At 37.2% G+C, this 16,385-nt stretch overlaps 1 protein-coding gene across 1 annotated transcript; it reads left to right on the top strand.

Annotated features, from left to right (window-relative positions):
- Positions 1-494: 494 nt before the first annotated feature.
- Positions 495-15,398, top strand: LOC146530554 (phenoloxidase-activating factor 2-like). Its single transcript, XM_085200218.1, has 12 exons — positions 495-737; positions 8,099-8,196; positions 9,096-9,140; positions 9,383-9,418; positions 10,283-10,397; positions 10,690-10,850; positions 11,630-11,759; positions 12,112-12,229; positions 12,616-12,721; positions 12,853-13,031; positions 14,124-14,288; positions 14,678-15,398. The coding sequence occupies exons 1-12, from the start codon at positions 727-729 to the stop codon at positions 14,849-14,851; spliced, it is 1,338 nt and encodes a 445-aa protein (XP_085056344.1). The 5' UTR covers positions 495-726; the 3' UTR covers positions 14,852-15,398.
- Positions 15,399-16,385: the final 987 nt, after the last annotated feature.

Genomic DNA, 16,385 nt, shown 5'->3' with positions numbered 1-16,385 from the left:
TTGGACTTGAATATTAGGCGGGAAGTGGGGTACGGAGTGTCTTGGCGAAAGCGTGTTGGTTCATTTTCATTTGTGTATAGTACAGACAGTAGTCTGCTTCACGTTCTTTTGACCTAACGCTACATCATCCAAGAACCTCTAAAACAGGCTTCAATTGCGTCATACATTGATAAATACTATAAAAAAATATATATAATATTTAAATTATCATACATAACATAAATGTTGTCGCTACATTGTTTTGAAACCGATAATATTGGGTAAACCACAATTACATTTGGAGTTACCTACTCGTGATTAAGAGCATTACTTCTTTAGAAAACATCCGCGTGGCTAAGTGCGTTGCGCTTAGTCAGAGCGCGTGAAACGCTTACCAGAAACGCGGGTTCAAATCCCGCTATTTGTGGTTTAAAGTAGGAAACGCAAATGATTAATACAAAATGGCTGCCATATCAGAGTAGTTATGTAAATAAACATTTAATCAGTTGGTCCGTTATAGCTAGGTCATACGTAGTGCCCGGCCATTATAAATAATGCGTTTTTTAATAATTTCGTCCATAACGCATATTGGGAATTAATTATATTTATTACTTAGGTTTATATAACTAACGGCCTGGCATTTCCAGACGGTTTATATATGTTTGTACGCGCCGGTTGTAATCAGTTATCAGTTCTGGTTAGTGTTGGGACGCGACGCGACGAGGCCGGTCGGCTGCCCTGGACAACATGTGGCTGAGGTGAGCTCATATTCTGCCAACTAGTGACGTACCTTGCCTTCATTTTATTTATACAAAATGGACTGTGTCATTTTTGTTTGAATGTATAATTTTAGTGAATTTATGTTTGGATGATAATTTGTTAAGATAATTATGCCAAAAATTACTTTCATAATAAATATATATTACACACAGATCAAGGTAACTTAACTCTAGGTTTCCTTTATCTATGCTATTTCCTTTATCTATCATCTAAAAAAATGTGAAGCTGTTTTTAAATAGATAATTTATATCATTGATTTATGAAGGTTAAGAAATCAGCACAAATAATAATAATAATAATAATAATAACACTTTATTGCACTTTTACAATTGGAATATACATTTGATATACACAGTACATACAGGATCAATGTGCAATGGCGGCCTTATCGCTAAGAGCGATCTCTTACAGGCAACCGACAATACAGGATATATAAAACACAAATGCAGAACGGTGCAAAAAGTACAGTATTACTTAAAATATCTTTTACATTTAGAAGATAAAAATATTATTTCATTCTTCACTGTATGAATAGCTAAGTGTTCGTGGACTTCATTGATTTTTATAAACCAGGGTAAGTTGGCTATTTGTTTGAGAATATTATTTTGAGCTCTTTGTATCATCTGTATACTACTATCACAAGCAGAGCCCAACAGTTGTATACCGTACGACCAGATGGGTTTTAGTACAGTTTTATAAATCAATAGCTTATTGTCCAGAGATAATTTGGAGTTCCTGCCGACAATACAATAAATAGCCAGTACAATCCTTTATATTTTAAATTTAATTCTTCCCTTTTGGTTCTTATGTGCTTTTTCCAGGTTAATCTACGATCAAGGTGCATACCCAAGTATTTGACCGAATCTGCGTGAGGAGTGGATGACCGTTTAGGGTAACAGGTGGACAATTATCTTTTCTCAATGAAAAAGTGACACGTGAAGACTTTGTAGTATTTACTTTGATCCTCCATTTTTCTAACCATTTCCCGATTTCGTCAAGTTGATTTTGCAGCATCTCAGATGCTGCTTTGGGGCATCCAGCCCTAGCCATTAGTGCAGTGTCATCTGCAAATGTTGCAACAGTAACACCAGGAATCTCAGGCAAGTCGGATGTAAAGATTGTGTACAGTTTGGGTCCTAAGACTGACCCCTGGGGTACTCCAGCGTGTACATGATAAAAGGTTGAAGTAGCAGAACCTTCTTTTACTTGGAATATTCTTTCGGATAAATATGATTCTAGGAAACTATAGAACGTATGCGGTAGGAGAGTTTTTATTTTAAATAGTAGCCCTGTATGCCATACTTTATCAAAAGCCTGATGTACGTCCAAGAAGGCTAAAGAACAGTAGTCCTACACTCGTAGACACTCCGGATGACATTGGAAACTCTGTGTATTTGTTCTACAGTGGCATGTTCTGACCTAAATCCAAATTGGTGTTTGGGTATTATTGATCTTTCATTGATGGATTTCAGCAGCCTAAAGAGAAATATTTTCTCAAATAACTTGGAAATAACAGGTAAAAGACTAATAGGGCGGTATGAAGTTATGTCGTGAACTGGTTTTCCCGGTTTCAAGATCATGATAATTTGAGAAACTTTCCACATGGCAGGGAAGTAACTAACTCTCATGATTGCGTTAAAAAGGTTGGTTAAAAATGCAATCGCCTTGCGGGGTAATTCTTAGAGTACTTTTTTATCAATTAAATCAAATCCTGGTATTCTTAATTAATTCCTTCGGCGTTGTAGGTTGCAACGGTAGGTCCAATTGATGATCTTGCTGGAGTTTTTTGTGTATGTAGGAATCATCAATACCATGTATTTTGGGATTAGGAGTGAACGTTTTTACTAGATGTTCAGCAAAAGCATCAGCTTTCTGTGATTCTGTCCTTAGCCATTCGGTTCCTTGGCCTCTAAGTGGGGGTTTTAAAATCAGCGGCCGATGGCGACTTTTAAATGTACGCCACAGTGAGTAATTTGTGGAAGCAGTTGGAGTCAAGGATTCCATGAAAGCCTCAGCTGTTGCATTATGAGCATCAAGAATACTTTTCTTAAGGTCTTTGGCAGCTTTATTAAATTTTGCCTTGTCCGAGGGATGTCTGCTATTGTGCCAAACTCGGCGCAATCTGCGTTTCTCTAATATTTCTTCTCGTCATTTTATTGGAACTACCTGTTGTCTACTATTATTATCTGAGACGATTTCTTCTTTCTACAAGAGTAAATTTTTCTGCGGCACTATCTATGTCATCAGCGCACTTTGAAGATATTTTCAGATGTAGCTCGTTTTGGACCACATCACGAAATGACAACCAATCTGTGAATTTATTATATAACATTGGCTTTTTATCGTAAAATAAGACTGAGTTGCTCACCGTAAGTATGACCATTGACCATTGACATCCAGAGGATGTCCTGACTAATATCTGTCCGATATTTGTTTATGGGCATACGGGTACGCGACCCCGGATCCTCGAGCCGCCACTCTTACATCCTCATCCAGTCCGTAAGAATGGTGTCCGTGTCAAGTACGGGCACGGTTAAAGACGCGAGTACCCAGACAGAAACTCCGCTTTGCAACGAGGAATATTGGCTCTCTAACCGGACGATGCAGAGAACTCGCAGATGTACTCATGAGACGTCGGGTCCAGTGTGCTTTCCTCCAGGAAACTCGCTGGAAGGGCAATAAGTCCCGTAACATCGGACAGGGTTACCGGCTTATATACACTGGGTCACCTTCGGGTAGAAATACTTACCTGGCGTACCCCCACAGGCAGCCACACAGTGCCTGCATATTTTCAGGGACAGAGTACCCTCTTCCCTACCCACCCGGTGTCGCTGTAAAGGCCAGTAAGGCTAACAGCATTAAAGTCAAGTGCGAAAAAAAAAAAAAAAAAAAAAAATCGGGTAGAAACGGTGTAGCGGTAGTGCTTTCTGAAGAGCTTCAGAATGGGCTCCTTGAAGTTGACCGTCGCTCCGACCGCTTGATGCGAGTGAGGGTACTGATTGAAGGCGTCATCACAAACTTAATCAGTGCCTATGCTCCCCAGTCGGGGTGTAGCGCGACCGAAAAGGAGACATTCTGGGAGCAGTATGAAGGGGTGCTACTTGCTGTGCCGTCTACCGAATTGGTCTTAGTTGGGGGGGACTTGAACGGGCACGTCGGTAGGGCTGCTGAGCCGTATGAACGTATTCACGGGGGTTTTGGGCACGGTCTTCGCTATGCAGAGGGAGAAAACATTCTGAGAACCTGTATTGCGTCTGATCTGGCCGTCGTGAATACGTTCTTCCAAAAGAATTCTCAGCACCTTATCACGTATAAGTGCGGGTCCCACTCAACTCAAATAGACTACTTATTGACCAGACGGTGTCATATTTGGCAGGGTAACAAACTGTAAGGTCATTCCAGGCGAAAGCCTAACGGCCCAACATCGTCTTCTTGTCATGGACTTTAACGTCACTCCGAAGAAGAAAGTAGCCGAGAAACGTAGGCCTCGGATCAAGTGGTGGTTGCTGAATGGACCGATGCAGACCGACTTCCTGGCAGAGGTGAAAAGTCATAATCTTTCGACTGACACCGAGACTGCTCAGGATGCTTGGGATCGGGCATACCATGAAGCTCTTCGAGCGCATGATCGACCTCAGGCTCTGCCGAGAGTGTACTGTCTCTGAGAAAAAGAAAATCATCTAAATACGTGTTATTAGTGTTATAAACACTCCTAACTGTAAGATTACTAACGTTGGACTGTGCAACCGCCGTGACCTGTCGTCTGTCATTGTGCCAACGGAAGGACACAAGTCGCCGGAGTACTGCGGTCTTTCTTAGGGCAGTCTGCTGTTTTGTGTGGTGGAGCACACTTTACATACCTGTAAGGCCGCATGCAATAATTTTTTGAATGCCCATATTGCTGGCATCTTTGGCATTGTACTATTGTATTTCGCTTTTTTGGATCTTCAATCACTACATTTTGGTAGTATACCACTTTGATATCTTTAGCTAATTTAATAGTGGGGCCTGGTAAGAGATTAATAAAGAAGGTAGACGTAGGTTTTTTATCAGCACCATACTTGGCGTTAATAATTTCTCCAGCTAAACTATTGCCAGTGTTTTCAAAAGCTTCCCTTATTGCTTCATGTGGTGTAGAGTGGTGTAGGTTTCTTATTACCAGTCTGTGGCATTTTTGGTCTTTTCTATTAAAAGTGTGGCCTATGAGTTGGTTTTCGCGGATTATAGAGATAATATTTTTGTAAGTTTCCACATCAACACAGCTTATCCTTAGCTGGTTTCGGTTGACAATTTTGTAGGTGAACTGTTGTTGATTTGCAGCTGTTACTAGCAGATCTGTTAACTTATTAATATCCTCAATTCCGTAAAGGATAAAAGGTGGGGGTTTGCTTATTTTTCTGACTTGACCCGAGTTTTCATTTTCGTTAACTGATTCTACAGGTAGGATGTGGAATCTATTATTAGTATATACTCGTTCTGGAGATGGTGATGTGGAAGTTTTTCTTCGCTTAGGATTTCTGAGCGTGGGAATTCTTTGTCAATCAGGAGGACCAGCTAGATTCGTGTTCCCTTCTTCGTTAATATTGGAGGCATCAAGAATCTTCTCGCCGGTTGTGGTGTTTTTAATGTTGCCAAGAGAAGCACTTCTCGGTCTAGTAACGAAGAAGCTTCTGTGGAATGCTTGTTGCACAAATTTCTTATTGCTGCCAGTAACATTCACTGCCATAGAAGCCTGGTCACCCACTTCTATGTAGTCTTCGGTAGCAAATTTCTCACCCTCCAGCCCGGGTACCGGAGGGCGCCGGGGGTCAGCCGGAGCGCATGACATATCACTCTCGTTATTTGTCATTAACCATAAAAAGTAAATGGAAGGTTTTCTAATAACACTTATCCAGGGTGCTATTGCTACTCTTTTAGAGGGTATTTAGTTCCTCTTGGCATGTGGATTACCGGTGAAGACAGGTTATTGTACCGCCGCCTGTTGCTCGGCGTTATTACCCGTTTGGCACCACCCGGGGGACACGTGTAGGGTGAGCCTAGGATTAAGTGGTAAATCCTACGGACGCGAGTAATTTCGTCCCCCAAATAATATACAAATAATTTGTAATAAAATAATAACATTATAATTATTATAAATTGAGATATAAGCTATCCTATCTTTCAAGTTGGATTGCTGCACTGCACAATTGCACTGCACAAAGTGTGCAAATTTAATTAAAATAGGTTCAGCAGTTTAGGAGTCCATCGAAGACAAACAACGTTACACGTAATTCATAATATATAATACATTACAAGGAAACTATCAACATATTTGTAGCTTTTCCTGTTTGTGGGTCATAATCAGAAAAGTGGACATTTTCGAATTCGTAACGTAACTGATAAGTAACAACACTGATAATGTTTGTTACGAAACTGATGTCATAAGGCATTATACACAACAAAATAAAAATATTATATGAATAAAACTATTGTTTTTTTTTTACTTAATGAGACACAGAATAAAATTTTAAAGATTCAATCGTTGTATTAACAGATTACAAATGTAAGAAGAAAACATAACAAACTGACAATATTAACAATATAATAATGCTAGTTCGTAACGTAACAAACTTATATTTCTAGTTAGATATCACAAAGTTAATGATAAAATTAAATCCACTTTAAAATATATCAAAATTTGAGTCGTTATCACTGGAATTAAGTTTAATTCTTCGTAAGGGTTTATTCCGCATATCTCCATATTTAATAGGATTGGTCTTTTTAAGACGTTCTCTATATCTTTTATGATTGGTCTTTTTAAGACGTTCTCTATATCTTTTATGTTTTTCAGCATTTGACATAGGAGCCATGACGCTTACTGAAAATAAAAATATTTATCAAAAAATAGTAATCATGAAATCACAACTAATTTCAGGAAGAATAAAAAAATGTTTTTAACTAAATCGGTTAAGCTGTTTCTGAGACTAGCGTGCACAAACACATAGACAAACACGCAAACAAGCAAAAAACTTAAAAATCTTTATTTTTGGTTACTTTACATTATGAAAAGTCACTAATAGTTTTTTTCATATGCCAGTTTTTTTTTTTCTTATATACATATCTTCCATATACAAGCACCGGTTCGTTACAACTTTATTATAAACATATATAAGAAAGCATTAGTAACGTAATTGTGAACTAGGCTTCATATTTTCTCAGTTTCGTTACGTAACGAAATATAACTAAATTGAGAATAAATTCTGAGAAATTCTAAGCTTTTTAAATATTTGCTCATAAGCCACGTGTTGCATTTGCAAGCACTGAAGTTCTTTTTTGAGATTTTGTAAAAAGAAGCAAATAACATAAACAAGAAAACGAAATTATAGAATACTTACCAAAATAAAAGCCGTTTATAACCCTGAGATGTAATTTCACGCATTCCCTTTTAAACATTTGAACCCCTCTACTGCTGCGAGAACACTACTGGTTGTAGCTACGATAGCATTGACTTTTACAATTATGGTGCCACAATAAAGAATAATATTAAACACCATTCAAAATAATTGCGTTCATAATTTAATTGTACGTTACTAGCCCTGAGTAACGAAAAGACAATATTTTGGGACAAATTTACTTAACTAATATATTTTATTTGTTAAATAATGTATCAATAAAAGTACTTCTATTTAATATTATGCATAAAGTAAAGTAATATAAACATATCTGAAATCAAATAAAACCATAAACATTCGTAACAAATCAATTCTTAAAAAATAAAGTGGTGAATGGGACACGTAAAATTGTATGGAAGCATTTTGAAAGGTTTTTTGCAACTAACAAAAAATACTATTATTTGCCATAATACATTTAAAATATTACAAAAATCTTTAAGTTAATAAGTAAATTTATCTTAAATGGCAAAATATTTAAATTATCTTTAAAATTGTATTTTTAAAACGCATTCAAAGTAGCGGGACAAGAAAAGACACAAAATGTACACTTTTTCTGATTATGACCCTTGTACGTTCTCAATTATTACAAGTTTATCATCTTATAGTTCGTAAAGAGCTAAACGAAATCTAGTTCTAGAGGCACAAAGTGCGTCTGCAAACGCGTCTACAAGGGGTACGAGTTCGAGCCCCACTCGAGGAAATGAAATGTTTATTTAAATTTATATTTCCATTTTCTTATTTTCAAAAGCGAAGTTAAGTTACATCGAACCTATTAACATTCCTTTTACGTTTACTTTTCTTGTTTCGGCTTCATTATTGATTATTAAGAATTATCCTCATTATGTCTTGATATGCGGGAAATGCGGGATAAAGCGTGAAGCAGTAAAACAAACTATTTTCCTTAACAGATATGGAGTTCATATGCTGCTTGTATGCTGTTCATACGCTTCGCTATCGTCTGATGAAGAAATTGCTAAATGGGTGTTGTCACAAAAAAATAAAACAGGTACAAAACATTTAATAATTTCTCTCTTGTCAAATGAATATTTTAATAAACAATCTTTGCATAATCTCTACAGAGATGTCAACAACGTCTAGAGCGTAGGAGTACTTCTCAAGGACTGGGCGTAGCAGTGAAGTACCCATACATGCACCCATATATATATATATATATATATATATATATATATATATATATATATATATATATATATATATATATATATATATATATATATATATATATATATATATATATATATATATATATATATATATATACTAGCGGCCCGCCCGCGGCTTCGCCTGCGTGAACTACGTTATTATTAATTTCTGTCTCCATGAGTACCTACGTCCTATAAGTGACGTCCATGCAAAATTTGAGACTCCTAGCATTTGTAGTAACGAAGTTTCATACAAACTTTCAACCCCAAAAACAACCCCTTAGAAGTCGAATATTGCAAATTCCCGTCTTAGCGAGCACCTACGTCCTATAAGTAACTCCTATGCAAAATTTGAGATTCCTAGCACATGTAGTTTCTGAGATTTCGTGATGAGTGAGTGACCTTTCGATTTTATATATATAGATATATATGCACTCAGTGCATATATATATATATGCACTGAGTGCATATGGGCATATGTCAAATCAGGCTTAGGTGGGCGAGTCAGGCTCACAATTTAACCGTTTTTTCATACTGGAATTGTACCTACAAAAAAGCGTCTGTAATAAGTTCCCCGCTCTAATATGTAGATCGGTGCGACGTTAAATGCCGCCGTCACACAACACAATGGTGGAGAACGTAGTGTGACAACACTAGTAATTAGGTGCCCTTGAGATTAAGAAATAACAAAATCATAACAGATGGAATGTATATAACTGAAAACCGTAATCTTATTTTACAGAACCAGTCACAGAAGCGTTGGATCTGACTCCAACGTTTATCAAGAGTAAGTATAATTATTAAAGTTACCCACTTGAGGCCGCCTGGCGCTGTTGCGAAGCTTCTCACTGTAAACGTTACAGTTGTAATAAGACAAATAGTTGAGTATCGCCACTCAACACACAATCTCTGTTAGAAAAGCGCGGCGTTAAGTGCTGCGCGGCGAACGACACACAATCTACTACTACTACCTCTGCTTACGTCGGCATGCGGGGCAACATATTGATTTTATTATATTATTTTTTTCAGAAACCAATAAGCTTGATTTGACTCCAACAAATATACGTGAGTTTTGACTTGTTTAATTATTAAATGTAATGAAGTGTGCTAGTTGTCGTCCCCGTTCCCACGTGGTGGTGGGACATTTGTTAAATATGTAGTTGTTGTCGGTTCGATTCTCACTCTGGGGAATGATAACATACTCGTATATTAAATTGAATGTATCATAATATTTAAATTTCCCCTCTCTGCAAAGTCAACGGGCTGTGTTTAGTTCCGCCTCTCAACAAGCAATGTTTTAAATTCAGGCGTAAAATGGAGTGTCAAAACACTAATTACTGTAATATGTGTACCATAAGATGCCGCAAAAACTTATTTTCATCGACTGAGTCCATTGGGACATTAAAATTAACTACTACTAGGACTATATTAAGATTAAGACTATGAATTAATCGGAAAATATGTCATTATGAAACTTTAAAATAAACACCTTTGCTGTTACTATTATATATTGCCTCTAAAACATGCAGATGCAAACTGCAAAATAGACTAAATAAATAGTTTGAAATTATTTTTTGAAATTATTTTTATTTTCTATTATATTTCAATGGTAAATTTTGATTGTTCTCATGTCAATAGCAATACTTTATTTGGAATTACGTTGGTTACATTTTTTTATTTATTTGTGTTACATTAATAATACAATTTTCTATACGCGGGTTACCGCATATACAGGGATCCCTCGGACTTGAAAAAATTCCAGTCCCGCAATACTGAGGCTGAATTCTCGCTGCGAAATTCGGTCTTAGTCACCTACCGGCCTGTTCATGGAGCTCGTTATCTGAGAATTAAAAAAAGAAAAAAAAAACTCAAATAGGATTTATTAATTAATTGAAATCGGTTTAATTTTTTAAAATATTTTTTTCTCAGAAACCACCCTGGACTGTCTTCTCGACGACGGGAAGACGGGCCAATGTATACCATATTACCAATGCGACGCGTATAATAATATAATAGTAGATGGCAGTTCTTTGATGGATTTCCGGTGAGTGTACAAGCTGACGCATTGGCACAGCGTGTGACGGTTGTAGCTTCGATTCCCACTCGAGGGAATCTATTATTTAAATTTCCTCTGCTAACAAAACAAAACGCAGCGTTGAGTTTTGCCAATCAACGCGCATGTCTCGTAAATTCAAAGGACAGTGGGAAACGGAGTATGCTATCGCTATGTTAGGTTCCCTCTGCCTATATGCGGGATGCAGCGGGCAGCTTATTTTCCTAAAACAATATCTTCCCACATTAGCTTGCCACGACGATCTCAATTATTTGTGTTTTAGGCAAAATAAAAAATGTCCTTCGTCACTACAAGTCTGCTGCGCTATTCAGAACACAGAGGAGCTCATGCAGGATTCCATTGAGAATCATCATGGTACACCAGATGAACAGGCTTACAATACAGATAAGATGATGCAATTAGTGAGCAGCTCGGTAGACTTGGGTAAAAATATATATTTCTTACTAGCTTTTACATAAGCCTTCACTTCTGTCGTAAAATAATTATATTTGTAACTTTTCCACTCTTAGGTAAGAAAAATACTTTTTGTTAGAAAAGGTATAAAAAATTGGGGCAAGTAAAGGCGATAGATATTAGGCTGGAGTCTCACTCAGGGGTATTAAGTATTTAATGTTTTTATTTCCTTGATTTGGTGACGACGCAAAGTGCAAAATTGAGTTTCGACACTCCGCGCGCAACGCCGCCAGAATTCGGTAGAAAGAGAACGAAAGTATTTTAATAGGGACGGAGTGTTTTAGAACTAGTTTCTGTTTCCCTCTGCCTACCTGCTACCTGCTATTTGTGGGATACGCACTGATCACTAAGATTGATGAGAAGGTATGGCTGAGCAACCAAAGCTCTTGGACGGTTTCAAGAAAGCGCGAGTTTAATATGACTACGTTCAAATGTTTATATTTTTAAGGTAAACTTAAAACTAAGAACTACGTATACTTTACGGATTCTAATTGTCTGAGATAACTGTAACAATGTGTACAAATTGCACTGCGTTATATCGAAACTAAGTGTTATATACGATTACACTTAGAGACGGAAAGGGCGAGGGAAATGATGATTGAAATAGAGCTACGACGTTGAGATTCGCCACTCAACACGCAAGTTCTCAAAAATTGGGGAACATAGTCTCTTAACTTCTGCTTACTCTGATATATGGGGAAAAGGGTGACACTGTTTTTTTTTTCTGTTAATTCTCTCTCTTGTTGCAGACAAATGTGGTTGGACAAATATACAGCCTTCAACATCTCCAGATAAAAGGGACCAGCAGAGTTCTGGGCAGGCAGGGCAGGCAGGGCAGGCCAGCTATCAAGAGTTCCGATGGATGGTTGCAATTATGAAGTAATGAAAATATTATTATTTATTTGGCTTTGACTTAAACTCTTTGACCCTTATTTGTTGCAGGAATGGATCTTTAAATCCTCCGCTCTTTTGGATAATGTGCTGCGTAGAGATAGAAGCCACTACTCATTTTAGATGAAACTATTTAACCAGATTAATCACGTATATTTAGTATTATACATTTTACTACCCGTGACCACGGACTACTGTAATGTGTTCAAAATGTTGAATTTCCAAAAAATCCTGAAAACCATTTTCTTTGTGCTTCTATATAATTCTTCTCACTTACACTTACACTTACATGCCTAAATAAGTGAAGCTAAAACAATACAATTTTTGTTTTTGATTTTAGAAAAAGAAGGGGTGTGACAGTTTGGGTACCGGATGACTTCCTCGCTGGAGGATCGTTGATACACCCCTCAGTAGTGATTACAGCCGCTTACCATGTCAATCAGTACAGAAATCGTGAGGTACGCTTTTTTTTCAGCTTCACGCTGTATATCAATTCAATAACGTCCGTTATAACTTCTCGACACCACCATTACGCAGGTTCATGTGCATACTAGCGTGGATAAATTTGTAGATACACACATACAGAATAACTAATAGCGTATATGAAAATGTACATGATATATTCCAAGTGTCCTATGGAACTCTGACTGCAGCTGCAGTGATGTCATATAGGAGGAGGAAGGCTATTCTTGTTAAATGTAACAACACAAACAACAACTACGCCTATAGTTCGAGTTACTTCGAGCTCTTAGAATGTGTCATACACAACTGAAGCCAGAAGCAGAACCCAGTACATAAAGCATAAAGCATGAATCTGAAAAAAAATATTATCAATGTTTTTTAGCTTAAAGTTCGAGCGGGAGAATTCAACATACAGACGGAAAATGAAGCATATAAATTCGAAGAACAAGATGTGAACAAAAAGATCATCCACCCGGAGTACTTTAGGCGTACGTATAGCTCTAGCTCTAAGGTCACATAAAGATAAATGCGGCGCTGAGTTCCTCCAGCCAACACGCATTGCCTTGAATTTAAACAATAATTTGGCTTTCATAATTAACTGTAAGTTATATATTTTTAGCATCTCTATACTATAATGTGGCTCTCGTATTCCTAAAGCATCCTTTCAACTTGGACGCGGCTCCTCACATCGGCCTGGCTTGTCTCAATAAGGCATTGCCGGAGCCTGGAACAGAATGCTTCACCATGGGATGGGGTAAATTGCCTACGGAGCAAAGATATGCTACTACGTTGAAAAAGGTGGGTATATCTGGAGTGTCAATAGATATTTTCTTTTCTTTCTCTATCATCATATTTTTTTTCTACCTTTCACAAAAGTAATTTTTATCATTTTTAAAGTGTTAGTCCACATTTAGGAAAAAAAGTCTTATTAAGAAAACATATAAAAATTTTAACGTAGTGGGATTTCAACCCGCGAGTCCCGCGACTGAGTTTCTGACCAACTAAGCCAAAGTAAGGTACTTAGAAATTATCATTTGACAAGAGAGAATACTATTTATTTTTTTATATTTTTAAACATTTTTTTTTATATTTTTATCTTTTTTTAGAATTTTGTCTTCAGGCTGTCTCCTGCATATAAAAGAGTAGCCAGAGAGATCCTAGTATTAAAACACTCTGTTCCCAGATTTTGTCGAATTTGTCACCAGAGCGAAGAAATAGAAATAGGAGTATACCCTCGACCTACAACCGTCGAGTTTGCAGTAACACGTTTGCACCACTGCGCCACGATGGCCTCTTTTTCTTTTATTTTTTTACTATACTTAATCTTGCCATAAATACTGTACAAAGAAAAACAAGAATTCTGAGGTCAAGATACCATTCTTGAGAAGGGAGTTAAGTTAGTTAGATGGTAGTTTGTAGCAATATTTATGGCAATACTAAGTAGATAGTTAGTAAAGAATAGTTTGTATATTCACTGGAAATCATTCACTGGAATTCATGGCATCTAAAGTCTTATATAGATTCATGCTCTAGGGTACACAAAGGTGGGACTCTATGCCATCAATATTTAGAACTTTATGGCACACAAGAATTTGGAGTCCTAGAGCACACGAAACGTAGTCTTAATCATGACCTAGTTAGAAAGTAAAAAAAATTATAGCCATGTAGCAAAGAAGGAAATAAACTCTTTTTCTTCTTCCTGCCATTAATCCTGGCTATTACCAGGGTCTGCCTTCCTACTCAACCTACTCCACTTTGTACGATCTTTAGCGTCCTCGGTGGTTAGACCATTGGCTCTCATATCCTGCATCACGAGATCCAACCAGCGCTTCCTTGGGCGTCCGGGAGAGAAAAAGAAAATAAACATTTATTAACTAATCATATTTTCAGAGTAAACTGCCTCTGGTGAGTCCAGAAGTATGTGAGACCAATTTAAGAACCACTCTGCTTGGTCGTTACTTCAAGCTCCACTCATCTCTGACCTGTGCTGGAGGACAGGAAGGTGAAGACGCGTGTTATAAAGATGGAGGGGGACCCTTAGTGTGCCCTATACAGGTATAACAGTTTAAGCACATCTTAATCGAATTATCCATATATCGAACCAATTATTGGAAGTTATTTATTATTGAGGCCAGTCATGGCAACTATAAACGCGGCAGGCAGGCTGTGTTTCCCATTCCCACTCAGAGGAATTAATAAAGCAAAGCCCGGCTTCCGCCCCTCCACACGCAATGCCTTCAGTAACGGAAGTATCCAAATGGGTATGAGGTGTCAACACTAGGTTCCTAAGTTCCTTGTCCTAATGTAGCGGGATAGGTAGAGCACCTAATGTTAAGACATGGTCGGTGCGTGGGGAAGGGAGTGTCTTTACACTAGCTTGAGAGATACAGTGTAAAACTAAAAAATATATAATTTATTCTTTGGCTCAAATGTTGTTTACTTAGTTTCAGGAAGACGGTGCCAACGTTAGATACGCAATGGTGGGAATAGTAGCGTATGGTATCGGTTGCGGGGTCAAGGACCGTCCCGGGGTCTACGTGAATGTACCAGCTATATACGCCTGGGTAGATAAAGTCATGACCGAAGAGAAATATGGTACCTTCACTTATACTGTATAACGAAGTGAATGTACCTAAATCATTGAATTCTTTAGGATTCTAAGAAAATTTTAAATGTATTATTTCTATTCCAATACTGTATAAATCTAAAGAGTTAGTTTGTTTAAATGCATTTATCTCACGAACAACTGGTTGAAAATATATAGTTAGTGGTCTCAGATCTAATTTTATAATATTTTACGTAAATCCCTCGTGGTACAGGAACTGATTGCAACCGGGCTGGTTGTGCGTTCGATTATCATTTTTTCGCCGAGTTACTAGTTTTTGAGATACAGTATGATGTATAATATAATATTATTTTTTTGAGCATCACACTGTACGCCGCGCATAGCAGGGTAGGCAGAGGGAACGTGGGAACCTAGTGTTCAGATACTCCGTTCCAATTAATACACTTCCATTCTGTACTTTCCGCCGAATTCTGAACCTGAAACATAAATAATGAATATACATACTTATACGTATGTCATTGTACTTAGAGTAGAAATCTTATATACCTACCTATTGCAAATTTCTTATCGAAATTATAATTTTCTGATTTTTAATTTTTAAACGTTTTTTATTTACACTTTCTTTGTTTTATACTAGGTACTTCAATATGTTTTTGTTTCTTTTTGCACCTAATATATCTTCGATGATCTTACACTTGAGTGTAAGATCATCGAAGATATATTAGGTAAATTGATTTCCGCCAAATTTTTGAGACATTACGTGTTAAGTGGGATGACTTTACGTTGCGCTGTCTTCTTACCAGAACTGAAAATGATTCCTTCCCCGATCGGAATCGTAGCCACAATCCTCGCGCTTACACTCAAAGGCTGTGCCGCTGGAACACGACGGCCTCCCCTATACTTGTAATACAAAGCTTGTCTGGTTGAACTAGCTAATCTCAGGAACTAGTCGTTCGGATTAAAAAAGTCTTCTCATATTGGCCATGCTATTTATCGAGAAAGGTTAGATATTGATAATATTCACAAAACATGTAAGCTGGGGGTGAGGTATACTGGCAACACTAGCCTACGGCCTATTTGTCAAAGGAATAGTTCCGTAATCTATATATATAAAAGGACTTGTCCTCACTGACTGAGGTAAGACGCACGTACAGCCGTAACCGCTGTGCGTAAAAACGTTAAATTTGGACAGATGTTTACTTTCGTAATCTGGACATCCACTAAGAAGGGATTTTGAAAAATTTTTACCCTGAAGGGGTGAAATAGGGGTTCAAAGTTTGTATGGAAAAAATATTAAATCGGCACCGATTTTTATAAAATTTGAAATTTAGATTTTTAAAAGTATTTAATTGAACACGTGTTTCATCGTTTTCTAGAATTCTCCCCCTAAGGGTGCATATAAGGGGTTGAAAGATTGTATAGGTTTTTTTTAAATCATCACCAATTTTTATAAAATTTGAAATTCAGACTCTTAAACGTATATAATTAAACACATGTTTCATGGTTTTCTAGAATTGCCCCCTAAGGGTGCAAATAAGGGGTTGAAAGTTTGTATGGGAAAATTTTTAAATCGCCACCGGTTTTTA

The sequence above is a fragment of the Heliconius melpomene genome, chromosome 17 (assembly GCF_056956725.1).
Source record: "Heliconius melpomene rosina isolate 202511_hmr_F chromosome 17, ASM5695672v1, whole genome shotgun sequence".
Taxonomy (NCBI): domain Eukaryota; kingdom Metazoa; phylum Arthropoda; class Insecta; order Lepidoptera; family Nymphalidae; genus Heliconius; species Heliconius melpomene.
The sequence above is the reverse complement of the archived record's forward strand: the minus strand, read 5'-3'. Positions and strand labels throughout refer to the sequence as shown.

Bases quoted from the DNA above. Each gene is read 5' to 3' on its own strand.
- LOC146530554 (XM_085200218.1), top strand. The intron at 12,230-12,615 runs GTACGCTTTTTT...AATGTTTTTTAG, and splicing joins ATCAGTACAGAAATCGTGAG to CTTAAAGTTCGAGCGGGAGA. The intron at 13,032-14,123 runs GTGGGTATATCT...TCATATTTTCAG, and splicing joins ATGCTACTACGTTGAAAAAG to AGTAAACTGCCTCTGGTGAG.